The sequence below is a fragment of the Syngnathus scovelli genome, chromosome 8 (genome assembly GCF_024217435.2).
Source record: "Syngnathus scovelli strain Florida chromosome 8, RoL_Ssco_1.2, whole genome shotgun sequence".
In the NCBI taxonomy this organism is placed as follows: Eukaryota; Metazoa; Chordata; class Actinopteri; order Syngnathiformes; family Syngnathidae; genus Syngnathus; species Syngnathus scovelli.
The window spans coordinates 7,717,436-7,730,822 of NC_090854.1; the positions used below are offsets into that span (position 1 = coordinate 7,717,436).

General features: G+C 47.8%; 1 protein-coding gene across 1 annotated transcript; it reads right to left on the bottom strand.

The window, feature by feature from the left end:
- Positions 1-1,989: 1,989 nt before the first annotated feature.
- On the bottom strand, positions 1,990-12,855 carry plekhm3 (pleckstrin homology domain containing, family M, member 3). Its single transcript, XM_049727670.2, has 8 exons — positions 12,374-12,855; positions 10,852-11,621; positions 8,463-9,386; positions 6,746-6,891; positions 6,432-6,625; positions 5,975-6,038; positions 3,329-3,486; positions 1,990-3,249 (listed from the first exon to the last, which is right to left on the bottom strand). Exons 2-8 carry the CDS (start codon positions 11,372-11,374, stop codon positions 3,096-3,098), a joined length of 2,163 nt encoding a protein of 720 aa, XP_049583627.1. The 5' UTR covers positions 11,375-11,621; positions 12,374-12,855; the 3' UTR covers positions 1,990-3,095.
- Positions 12,856-13,387: the final 532 nt, after the last annotated feature.

The following is a 13,387-nucleotide window of genomic DNA, read 5'->3' on the forward strand; positions in this document are numbered from 1 at the left end:
CATAAACTATTTTATTTTAAATAAAATACGGCATCATTTATATGACTGCGCGTGACAAGACATATATATTTAATGTTTTATATTTCCTGTCTAACAGTTACGACACATTACATGTTTGTTTAAAGCAGTGATTTCGTAATTACAAAAAGTTTTTGGTATCTTTACTGAGCGCGACTGGCACAGCATGACCCAGTACACTTGAATGCACCGTCTTAACGTTAAAAGGCAATTTTTCCGAATGCAACCAAACGCATCTTGAATTCTTTTAAATCCCTTTTCACAATAGTTTATTACTTTTTCACGCATTCGAATGCACCAGCTTCTTGTATTCCATGACTTGTCCACACCTGCAGAAATGACCGCGCAGCACTTGAATGCACCGGTTAATGGATGACTGACATTAATGAATGAGTAGCCGTCAGTTAACTTCCTTGTAAAATGTTTTTGCAATACAAACCAAAATTAACAAACAGTAATAATCTTTGCTTTATGACAAAATAGGGTGCGACTACCTATTGCTAGTGTGTAAGAGTTGGTGTTGTTGTGGTGCTATGCAGGGCATCAAGTGTTCGGGTTCAAAGGTTAAGTTTGACACCTTTGTATGTTTTAGTACAAGTTGATCTTTGTGTTTTTCCATTCAGGTGACTTTGATAAAGGAAACATCAATCACGACGTTTGTGGTGTTTTATTTCAGTCAGTAGGAAATGACACATTACTATAGAAAGTCTAAAAAAATCCAATTTATTCAGCAGAAATGTACTGGTTTTATACTCTGAGACTCATAACAATACATACACACGTACACACATTGCATTCGTGTGGGCTCCCCCCTTTGTGACCGTTTCCCCTTCCTAAGAGTCTTTTGTTTTGATCTGCGTTGGCATGTGGGGGTCCCTCTCTCTCTCGCTCTCTCCGTCTCTAAATGAGCGGCAAGGGTCCGCGGGCCAGTGGAGCGGGACAAAAAGGCTGCGCTGGCTACACTTGCCGCTTTGAGGTCCAGCTCGTCATCGCTAATTGGCTGGGACAATTAAGGCTGCGACGCTCCTCTGCAGTTGGGCAAGAGCCTCAGGAGCCACGCTTGCTGACCTGATGCTAAGTGACGCGCTCGAATTCCGTCATGTCAAGTTGTCAACGCTCAATTCACTTCATAGGACGCAGATGATGTTACTGCCTTGCGGGCGCACTTGCGCTCAAATTTCACGAAATGACGTGATCGATATAGGGAATAAAATGTCTGATGTAAGAACATGGGACACACAGTAAGAACTTGGGCGGAAACAGAACACAGGTGGGACGTGAATTACAGATCATGGAATAGAAAAAACACATCAAATAACAGTAGGCAACATGCTTGGAAATAGTGTACAGGTGGGACATAAAACAATTAGACGCTTGGTTGGCAGAATGAACCAATCAATACAGAGCGGACGTTTTTTTTTTAGCCTTTGCACGGTTTGCCAATTGATCTAAAGCCCCAATCCGGACAGAACGATACTCCATGCGGAGAAATGGACCTACACACGCTGCCCAAGGCTGATTGTTTTTGCAGATATCCCGACATTGGTGTAGACATGCTCCGTCGTTATGTGAAAATTAAAAATAAGATTTTTAATCAGATGGACCCAGCTTCAACTTCAAAATCTTATGCAAAGAAGACGTTGCACAGGTGAGTCAACCTTTTTTTTTTTTTTTTTTAAAAAAACCTCCGCGTGTTTTCTATTGTACATGGAGTAGTGAGCGTTTGGTCTTCTGTATAGAGTCTAATTGAGTAATTGAACGCAATAATATGGCGATGAGATTTTGTTTGTCAATTTGCGTGGTAACTCTTGCTGACGAATGAATGGGACGTGTGCTTCTTTTGCAATTGGGGCTTTATTCCACCCACCTTAGCACTATTTGCTTCTAAACGTTGGATTTTGGCTAACGTCGCATGCCTGCTTGTTTAAGAATGCATCGAAGTTTGAAGTGAACATAGAAATCTACCAAGACTTTGATAATAATCCCTTAGAGGTGTTTTATTGGCCATCAACAAAATAGAAAGAAGCAAAAAATTAAAAAACAAGCAACACGAAATGTGCAAATTCAAATTAAAGTACTTCATTTAATACTTCACAAAAACAAACATTTGTTGGAAAAATAAATGAAAGCTACATTAACAAAAAATACAAGTCAAGTCTTTTTTCCTCATAGGTCAGCAAAAGTAGTTGAAAACAAAAACATAAATAAACTCAAATATTTTGGCCAAGTACAATTTATTTAGTCCCTGAATAGAAATGCAAATGAAAAGCAAAATAGTTTTGTATTTCTATGGCTCAAATGTCGATATAATGTTAGGATAGCACATGTTAACAAAAGAACAAAATGGCATCATCGCAAACGTGACCTTGAACACTCAAGTCCATCCAACCATTATCTGATCGTCATGATCACCCCAACAATTTTTGGGCAGTCAGCGGGGTGCACCCCAAACTTCGGCTAAAAGCTAACAGTGATACTCGGATCACACTAATGTCAAATTGTCCTTTATTAGCTGACTCGATGTCTTTTCTAATCGTTTATTTTTTATTTAGTCAAACATTTTAATTATCACCAAGATTTTCTATGTTAATGCAATATAAATTGCAATTGTAGTTAGTCTACATTGTACTTTACGTCCAAAAAGTATTTTTAGCTAACGTGATAGCACCAAAGTATGGCAATCTTATATTAATTGTTACAAGTAATTAATTGCTGTCTACGTTAGACAATTGTGTGAGTATTGAAAGTAGAGTAAAACTGTTGAACATAGCCAACAAAAATATTAACAATGTGTAGTAATACCACTTAGCACCACCCTCGTGAAAAACCTGTTGGGAGTGACAAAAACAATTTGTGACAATTATGACATATCTTTCCACAACATGACTCGGTGATTAGTTTGAAATTGATTTGCGTGTTCAAACAGCAGCGGCCGTTTTATAGTCGCTGCATAGCCGCCGACAATTTGTGAAGCCGTATAAAGAAGTCCTTGTGCAACATTTACGCTCCCCAAAGTGTCTTTCCCTTAAGTGGGCTCGGACCACCACGACTTGTGTCGGCCATTTAGTGGGCGTGTCTCAAGTGTCCTGGTAGGGCAGGTGTTGGTCGTCGTCTGGCGACCAGAAGGACGATGGCCGTTTGGTGTGGTGGAGCTCGCGTCGGACGCAGCGGGGACACGGCTGACACTTTTGGCGACACTCTGTGTGGAAGACGGCGCCGCAGCCCGAGCACCTGTTGGGGAAAATTATTTGTGGGTTCTATTCACGTAGGGTGTCGTTGAGCAAATGTCGGTTGTAATTGAAAGAATGACCTCCTGGTGGTGCTGTCCTGGAAAGGGTAGATGAGGTGTCCGCTGTGGCACAGTTCGCAGACGAAACCTTTCTGTCGGCACAACGTGCAGCCCAGCACGTGAGCGCTGGCAAACTTGATGACTTTGGACAGGAAGGGAGCCATGTGGCCGTCAATCACCTGCATTGGAGGAGGGGAGGGGGGCACACAATAGAGCAGGTTTTTCAATTAGTCCTGCCCCAAGAAAATTCAAAACCCTAATCCAGACTTGAAATATGTTTGTGTGCATGTCGAGTGTTCCATAAATTGATGAATGTTTGGGCTGGTGTCCCCCAAGCACCACCCCCTGTCCTGCTGACGAATAGCCGTCCTGATGCGTGTTGACAAGCTCCCAAATGAACACCTTGCCTCTAATTGGAGCGCAAGTAAAGCAGGGAGGAGAACGAGCTAATGTCATTTTTTAACTTAAAAGCCTTATTTGGAAAGTACCGTATTTGCCGGTGTACAGGTCGACTCGGTGTATAAGTCGACCCCCTAAAATTCGACGGAAATTTACGATTTTATGATATATCCTTTGTATAAGTCGAGCTCAATTGTTGCATTATATTAAACTTCAAAATTCAATATGCGAAATTTATTGACGAAATGTGTTCAAATTCCGGGAGGCCGTGCGCATGCGGCTGTTTATAAGCACCGCGGAGGAGATCGCGGCCGGCGAGCTCGCGCACGCCGCCCGGCACCAACGGGAGGCCGGAAATAGCTCCAAGCCGAGCGGATCGGCACTTTATAAGCACCGCGGAGGAGATCGCGGCGCCTCATTCGACTTCCAGCGGCCGGCGAGCTCGCGCACGCCGCCCGGCACCAACGGGAGGCCGGAAATAGCTCCAAGCCGAGCGGATCGGCACTTTATAAGCACCGCGGAGGAGATCGCGGCGCCTCATTGGACTTCCAGCGGCCGGCGAGCTCGCGGCGCCTCATTGGACTTCCAGCGGCCGGCGAGCTCGCGCACCCGCCCGGCACATCCGGGAGGCCGTGCGCACGCGCCAAGTGGCCGAAAATAGCCCCCGCCGAGCGGATCGGCTGTTTATAAGCACCGCGGAGGAGATCGCGGCACCTCATTCGACTTCCAGCGGCCGGCGAGCTCGCGCACCCGCCCGGCACATCCGGGAGGCTGTGCGCACGCGCCAAGTGGCCGAAAATAGCCCCCGCCGAGCGGATCGGCTGTTTATAAGCACCGCGGAGGAGATCGCGGCGCCTCATTCGACTTCCAGCGGCCGGCGAGCTCGTGCACCCGCCCGGCACATCCGGGAGGCCGTGCGCACGCGCCAAGTGGCCGAAAATAGCCCCCGCCGAGCGGATCGGCTGTTTATAAGCACCGCGGAGGAGATCGCGGCGCCTCATTCGACTTCCAGCGGGCCGCGCACTCGCGCACGCCGCCCGGTTCAAATTTTCTAAGTGCAACGCACAATGAGATGCATGAGAAACGGCCTTGGTTACCATCACATTTGAAGCGATGAATACGAAGTTAAATTTTATGACTCAGTGTATAAGTTGAGGTCGATTTTGGATCGAAAAAGGTCGACCGATACACCGGCAAATACGGTAAGTTTGAAATCCCAATTTGAAACTCTACCCCTCGTGTGAAATCCCAAACTCGCCTCGAAACCCTACCCCAGCATAAAACCATGTTGTGAAACCCTAATCCTCGTTGCCTGGCTTGAAAGTTTAAACCTAGCGCGCAAATGCAGCAGTTGAAGCTTGTCCTCTTGACTGCACGCAGGCACGCATGCAGAGTCTTTGTGCTGCCTCCTAATCGGCTAAAACGGATGTGGAACAGCTGCTCGACCTGCTGACTCTTAATACTTTTCATTTTACAATAATAGAACCGCATTAAAAATATATGTAAACTCCCAAATTGTCACATTACGTTTTTTTAAAAAAAGCCATGCTCGTTAACCTCCACTGAGGGCAATTGGAAAACAGCTTCCAAAGTGGCATTAATGGGTGAATCCGTTGCTAACGTGCTAACAGGTATGCGTGCGTGTGGTTGAATGCAGGCATGTCACGCTTTGTTTTCCCGCCTGTTGCTTCTCAATGTGAGCAATTAGCCGAGCACAGCGACACAGCAAGGGAGCGGTGGGGGGGTCTGCGGGGGCAAGGAAGAGGCAGGGGGGCTCTTTCACCGTGAGAGCAAGCAAGCGAGCAAGTGAGCCCCCCGTCAAAAAAAGGAAAGAGGGGGCAGGGTGCAACACGATCAGCGACAAAAGAACTTTTCACTCATTTGTGGACCCTTTTCCTATACCCGCCTGCCCCCCCACCCCAATTTACCTCCACTCCACTGCCGCCATGTTGGCCTGATTTGTACAACGCACAGAGGCACTAAAGTTAGTTAGTGCGCTCAACTGTGTCCAGCGTGGCACTAATAACCTCACAAAGAAAGCTTTTATACACATATGAGCAAAAGTATCGGGACATTGTTATTCTCCTCCAACAGTTTCATAACTCCAAGTCGGCTATTGTTTGTGTGAAACTGTGTTGTTTTTATGGCAAAATATGTGTGGTTTTCATAATTTATTAACTTATGTTCTGTACAGTGTTTGGAAATAAGTCAGTGAACAAGTCAAGAAATTTAAAATTTCAAATTCAACATTTATGCGTGTGTGTGTACCTGCTGCAGGTCCGCAATGGAGTAGAGGTGAATGTGCTGCAGCAAATACTCCCGAGGGAAAATTCTGTGGAGGCAAAGTAAAGAAAGTCAGTCCACCATCATTGTGGCAGTTTTTAAACAATGTTCAACTCCAATTTTGTGTCGGGCTGTTTTGATGCTAAAATATTCAGGTACCGGTAGCCAGTGCAGCACTAGTGGGAGGCTGATACAGACGTGGACTTAAGGTGACCTCTGGTGTGTTTAGCAAAAAAAAAAAAAAAAAAAAAAAAAAAAAAGCTTTAGACTGATGTGTCTGGGAATGTTTTAGCGCTAGGGCCGTCATTAATTGTGCCGTGTTTGGAAGTGTGCAAAACCCTGCGCTCACACATGTAAACACAGACGTGTGCGTATCAGGCCGCCTCCCCTCCACTTATATTGTGGGTAGGCGTGGAACGTGCCCCCCCCCCTTTGACTGCACCTTCGTCGCAAGTCCTCTGCGATGGCGGCGCGGCAGCTGAACAGGTAGGCGCGCAGCGACTGCAGCTGCTGGCGTAGGCGCAGCACGGCGCTGAGTGGCTCGCTGTGCTCATACAGACCCCCATTCAGCTGCTGCACGTCCAGCAGGGGCTCCTCGTACACAAACTCCAGAAACTCCTTGGCCTGCTTGGACACCTGCAAGCAGATGGCCCTCAGAACTCACATGAGGACATTTCATTTTTTCTGTCTGGTGCTATTGTGCACAGAAGCAGTTACGTAAGATGAAGTGGCAAAACGTGTTGTGTGGAGTGTCACCTTGTGCTTGCTGGTGTCCCAGTTGTGTAGCAGGCGGGCGGGGATGAGGAAGGTGTTGTCCTGGTGGCAGTTTTGGCAGTAATACCAGCCGCTATAGTGGCACACCTTGGCTTTACTCCTTGAGGCGCCCACAGGACGCTGACAGCCTGCACACGAGTCAGAATACCGCCAAAAAGAATCAACTGTCATTTCGAGTGAAGCTAGTCTAGACTCTTGCCAACATCCCCATCCCCGACATCCATCCACCCGCCCGCTTAAGTGGCGTCTCGTGCCGTCACGCCAAAAGCGGCAGTCACAACAAGAGCTGAGAACAAATAGATCCTTCCCCTGCGTTTGGCTTTTTGATTGCTTTGTCCTATTTTCACCCAAACAGCCAGCACACGTGCGCAGGTGCATGTTATCACAAAAACATCAGAGGTGGCGGCGGCGGGCGTGAAAAAGACGCACAGAAGTAGAGATAAGCATCAGGAAGTGGCGGCACGCCATGCGCGTTGTGGAAACGTGTAGGACCTTTGTCACAGTTTTTGCAAAAACCTACTTTGTCCACCATTTTGTAAACAATTTTGTAAATTTGTGAACTGTCCTCCAATCTACATGAACTGTCCACCATTTTATTTTGCTGTCCATACAATCGCCACTATTTGATGAATAGTACTACTTTGATTAATGGCCGCCATTTTGTGAGCGTTACTTATCTGCTAATTGTCACTAAAGCTTCTAGCGGCTTTCGCCGCTCCTCTCTGATCTTTTATTGCGGGGATGGGGAAGATGAATGGGAATTCAAACGCAGCTCAAAAGGTCCAACGATTGTACCTCTGCTCACTGTGGTGTGTGTAGTAGAGGTGGGAGAGCGAAGGGGTGTGCATGTGTGTCGGGGGGGTTCACTTTGACCTGCAGAGGGGTGAGTGCACCATGGTGGGAGACGGCATGAGGGCCGATACTGGGCTTTCATCTGCCCGCCGCGGGTCCGGACCTGCACACCTTTGAGAAGACCACTCTATGTGTGTGTGTTAAAAGCTTTGATGTGCTTCCTTTCACACTAAAAAACCTCTCCAGCATGCATGATGGGTGACCACCAAAAAAGAACGTGTGTGTGTGTGTGTGTGTCCTATACATTGAAAACGAAAACAGCGATGGGACTTTGCCAAGTATGGTTTGATGCATTTGTTTGACCATGTCACATTTAAACTGTCCAGTGAAAGCTCACGATATGACGCATTACAAGCGTACATTTGTGTATGCAGCTCTTCAATCACACGCACACACCCAAAGTGTCCTTCAAAAGACATCATGTGTCTTTATAGACCAGGCGGAACATTTAAATGTTAAATAGAATGGTAAGCATGTATGCATATGTATGCATGTACATATGTGTGTTGCATATGCAAAGAATTGAAAGACAAAAAAAGGAGTGAGATGAAGATCAATCAAAGAGCTGGATAATATAATAGACAAACTGGCGCCTCTGCTGGCCACAGATGAGTCTTGTGCCGTATTTTTGAATCAAAACTCATCTGCAATCCCCACAAGTATTCATGGACATAAACGACAGAAAAGAGATGAAGCAAAAGAAAGATGAGACAAAGCAAAGAATTGAGGAGAAGAAGAAAAGTAAAGGGGAGACAAAATCATAAGAAGGAAATGATGAAGGATAAGCAAGAATCAGAAGGAGAAAAATCACCATAAGGACGATGAAGAGGACTTTGGATATTCTGACCTGCGCAGGTGAAGCCCTGAGCGGTGAGTCCTTTTTCCAGGGCGACACAGGTGAGGAGGCTGAGGAAGCTGGTGGTGACCGACTGCCTCTTGACTCTCTGCTCCCTCTGCCTCCTCTCTTTGGACCTCAGCAAGACACCCTGCGGCACCGGAGAACGGCACTCCTCCCGGGCGAGCCGCTGGGCGCCTGCCACCCCCCTGAGGGCCTCCATCCACTCCAGGGCTTTGTTGGCGGTGTCGGCTCGGAGTCGAAACGCGTCGTCAGTGAACACTGCCTGGAAGTGCTCGCCCCGATCCGGGAACTCGGGGTCCGGCTGCACGCCCAGGCAGGAGGTCAGCGCGTATTGGCGGACGGGGCGCGACACGGGGCCCCGCCCCTCAGTGGGGAAGGCCTGCAGGGTGGTACTGCTCAAGACGAAGGTGAAGGCGCACCAGTTGTTCTGGTCCAGGAGTTGGTGCAGGAGCCCCGCTTTAAGGACATCTTGGCAGCGCTGGCTGAACAGGGGCAAGGTGGTGGGGCGGCTCAGCGGGTGGGCGCCATCAGAGTCGGCGGCCTTCTCCGCCACCGCTTTCCTCTGCCTGGAGGGCTTCACCGCCTGCACCTTCTCCCACACGAGACACCTCCACTCGGACGCCTCCCACTGGGTGGCGGCCCGCAGCTGCACCCGCGTGCTGTTGAAGAAGACGGCCTGCAGGGTGCGCGGGTCGGCCGGCTGGCAAGGTGCGGGCGTCGCCACGCCCTGGCAGTGCGACAGTGAGTAGGCGGTGCCCAGCTGGCGGTTGGCGCTGCTGTCTAGCATGTAGAGGCGCAGCTCGCAGGGCGTCAGCTCCACGTGGCACTCGGTCCAGCGGCCCCGCGGGACCTCGCGGTACTCCATCTCCGCCTGCTTCAACACGATGCTGCTACTGCTGCTCCCCTTTTCATCTGCCAAAATACAGATGACTTGAATCAATGGGGAAACGAGAGATGTGCAAGTACCGATACCAGTCGCCAATACTTAAAAAAGCTGACCTTGAATAAGTCTTTCTTGTTGGTGCCATCAAAACAAAATGGCTGACTTACTGTTCAATTTAAGGCCACGAGTCTTTTTAGTGCCTTGATGGACACGTCCACCCATTTTCATGTTCTGTGAAGACATTGACGGGTGCGAGGTTTTTCCATAAACGTGCCCTTGCAACCCTTTTGACGGGTGAAACCTTCAAAGCGAAATGTCGCCCATACGCTACAATTAGCGTCGTATTTCCATTGACTGCTGTTCAAACACGCTCGCGTCTTTGTGTTGGCATGTAAATAAATGAAAGCAGCACGTCAAAGTGCCTCCATTTATGTCAAACAACAACGGCCGGCGCTCTTGCCGCTAATTCCATTTTCTCCCGTCCGCGCTCCGAGTGACGGATGTCGGACTTTGTTTCCCGGTGGGAGAAATCGATCTGAGGGAGGAAAGATTACCTCATCGATCTTATCGAAACACGTTCTGTCAGCGTGTTAACCAAGCCTATCTGAATATGTAAATGAGCACGGGCATGGACAAGCTGATTGGCCGCCGTCACGCTCAGGCGCTCCAAGAGGCAAAAGTGCCACCGTCCATTAGACGGGACAAGGCTTAAATGATTACCATCTATATTGAATTTTCCTTTTATAGATTGAAAGAAAAATTGTTTGGTACTACGTAACAAGTAAAGGCGGCTTCTGTGACAGGTTTCTGCGTGAAAGACATGAACGAGGACACAATTTGAATGTAGGCTATTGTGTTGATGCTAACCAGCTGTTGCTAATGAGGAAAGCAAACACGGCGCTCTGTCCCGTCCGTAGGTGCTCCCTCCCCGCCGCTGCCCTTTCTCCCCTTTTCAGCCTAAACGGCCTGCTAGCTTTTCACGCGTATGCTAATACGCTGTAATCCCGCCCGTGTCGGGAGGCGCCTTAATTAGCTTCCTGCGCGCTCGCCTCATTTGAGTCCATTTGCCGACGGGATTACCAGCTATTATCCCGCACACCCCTGGACCTCTCGAGTGTATGTCTGCATATGTGTGTTTGTCATTTAAGGTTATCATCATTTTCTATCATTACAATCCCCTCTGAGGACAGAAAGACATCCAACTCTCAAAAGCACACAGCAAGATGACAAAAATGTCAAGATCTGAGGCGATAAAATGTTGAAGCAAATACTTTGGGTAACTCATTTAGTAAGGTACACTCCCTGGAATTTTCTGTCCTGATTTTTCCTTTTTTGTTCACACGCAGGACTTTGCGAGCCCTTTTTTCAAAATAAATTGTCTGTCTTCATGCTAGTTTTGCTAGCCCGCGTCTGTTGCATTTGCCATGAAGCCCCGTCCTCGGAACACTTATGCCTGTGTTGATTTCTGCAGAAGCGGTCATCGAGCATACCGACCTTCCATTGGGTGCTTTAGGATTGTGTTCTTCAGGGTGTCCACAGAAGGGAGCCCGTTGTTAGTGTAGGCGGCCGTTCGGTAGTTAACGTCGGACCTGGACCTGTTATGTCCCTTCTTAAAGGCGGCGTTGGAGGCTGTGTTGGCAGCCAGGGCGGCGCCCTCTTTGCCGTGCGCCAGCAGGTCATTGGTGGATCGCGCCCGGCTCCTCTTGCCATGCCGCAGACCCACCACGGTCAGGCCTTCGGCCCAGGCCAGGCCAAGCGAGCCCACCTCGGGCTGCTGGCCGGCCAGGAGGCTCCACACGCCGCTGGAGCTCAGTTTAGCCAGTGCCGCGCTCGACGCCTCCTGGAGCTTCTTGGGCTGTCCGGACGTCTGCTTATTGGGAGGAGTGAGGTCGCCTGGGGGGGTGAAGTCCTCGGTGGCCTCCAGAGCCGGGCTGATGTCGCCCACTGCGTCCATCTGACTCAGGCCCTCCATCTTTTGTTCACAGCTCATGCGAGTTAGGTCCAACCACTTCGGCATCTGCACAATGTTCCTTATGGAGCCTTCATCTTGCAGTCAGGATTAAGTCCTGCCGGAAGCCTTTGGACAGCTGCCGTTATTCATCGCCGTGGGGATGTGAGTCAATTTAGCAGATTTAGCTTAAATATCGTAGCAGAACTTGTATCTGCTTTCTTTCTGCTGCCTATCCAAAGCACACAAGTGGGTGCTTTTCTTCCCCTCTAATCTGCGCTTTGATTGATGTTCCAGCTCAGCTCAGGCTCTTTGTCTGCACACATGAATTATTTAAAAAGCCATTAGCTCATACCAGGTCATGCCACACATACAAACATTTTTTTTTTTTTTAACATCTGATTCAGTTACATCACTTATTTCCAAAGGTGTGAGATGACAAGGGCTTTTATTCATGATTTTTTTTTTCTTGGAACTATAAATACGTATGACTTTTTTTCTTATGGAATTTGCAATTTTCTAGTAAAGAATCTGACTTTTTACTCTGAAAAATTATGGCTACATTTTTTACTCATAAATACTATTAACCGAATTTATTTCTGACTGAGTTAATTGTTAAATGATTTCAACGAACAGAAATACAGGAAGGAGAGTAGAGGAGTTATTAAATTTTGCCTTATGAATGTGGAGCAAAGTCAGCATCTCTTGTTCCGTGAACATGACAGAGGTGACGTCACGGTCAGGCTCCCCGGGATGCAGGGAGAACGGGACCTACCTGGTCAAAACGGCCCGCTTAACCTCCTCGCGCATATATGCACGTAGAAAAATACACAGTTGTCAGCTTTATTCATTTTTTCCCAACCTTGTTCTCGGCTGTGACGCGAGCCGGGCTAGTTAGCCGAAAGCAAACGACTTAGCCTGTCTCTCCATCATCGAGAAATGTGAACTAAAGTGTTCACTTTGTAGCATAGTTAACATTTAACAGGATAGAATATTGTCGGTTATCGTGTTGTTTTTAACACTAGGGCATCATCACTGAGAAACAAGAGGAAATGAATGTAGACTCACCTTAGTGTTTACCATCATTTCCCAGTGTCCCGCTGCTAAAAACGTCCGGAAGGAAACGTAAGGCGGAACAATATAAAATTCACGCCTTTAACCTTTCTGTCCAGATGCTCTTGTTTGACATTATAAATTGTTTTTGGGGTGTATTTATTTGTTTCGCGGTTTCTGGTAATTTAATACAAAACAGTATTAGGGCCAAAAGCAAAAAAAGGGTATCTGTTTTCAGTAAAATGTACTGCATGCTACGCTTGACTATGTCCTAAATTGTTCTTTCTGTAGCTCCTCACTGCACAAAAGAAAAGAACTACTGAGGTGTGTGCCCCCACCCCCCTTTATTTCCCCGAGAGAAGCTTTGAGGGTTTGAGTGCTTTTCTTATGTGGAGCAACTGAATGAGCCTCGGCGTTCTCTTCATTATCCTCCATCTTTATTTGTCCGGCTGATGACTAAATGATGATGGCATTGAAGACGCTTTCATCTGTCACGGGCTGTGACCCCCTCTCGGCTCTACAACCGCCGCCCTGAACCCCCCCCCCCCCCCGAGCGAGCGCACGCCGCACAATGGCCGCCCGCCATTCAAGTGGCCGAGTGCTGGGCTCCGTCTCCGTGGAAACGCGGCGCGTGGACGTCCGACGTTCTCGAGCTCACCCCGGGGCACCCCCCCTAGCATCACTGACGTGTGTAAGTGAACCACTGTAAAATAATAGGCACCCCCCCCCCCCCCAAAAAAAAAAAAAAAAAAAAAAAAAAAAAAAAAAAAAAAAAACAGCGACAAATTACAGATAAAGGTAGATTATATTTGCTAAATTGTATTTCTAGTACATCCTGGTGGGGTCAGTTGGGCAGTGGCACCCCGGTTCCACCTGTGTGTGTGTGTGTTCGTGTGTGTGTGTTCGTGTGTGTGTGTTTTACAGACTTGATACTTGCAGTCATCTCAAATCCAATTATCAGAAGTACTATAGAAAAAAAGAAAGCTATACAGTACTGCTGATACATCACATCCTGGTGACGCGTCAACG

Excerpts from the sequence above, each read along its gene's own strand:
- plekhm3 (XM_049727670.2), bottom strand. The coding sequence starts at position 11,374 with ATGCCGAAGTGGTTGGACCTAACTCGCATGAGCTGTGAACAAAAGATG. Across the intron at positions 6,626-6,745 it reads GGGACACCAGCAAGCACAAG|GTGTCCAAGCAGGCCAAGGA; the intron begins GTGACACTCCAC and ends ATCTGCTTGCAG. Across the intron at positions 6,039-6,431 it reads GCAGAGGACTTGCGACGAAG|AATTTTCCCTCGGGAGTATT; the intron begins GTGCAGTCAAAG and ends TTGCCTCCACAG.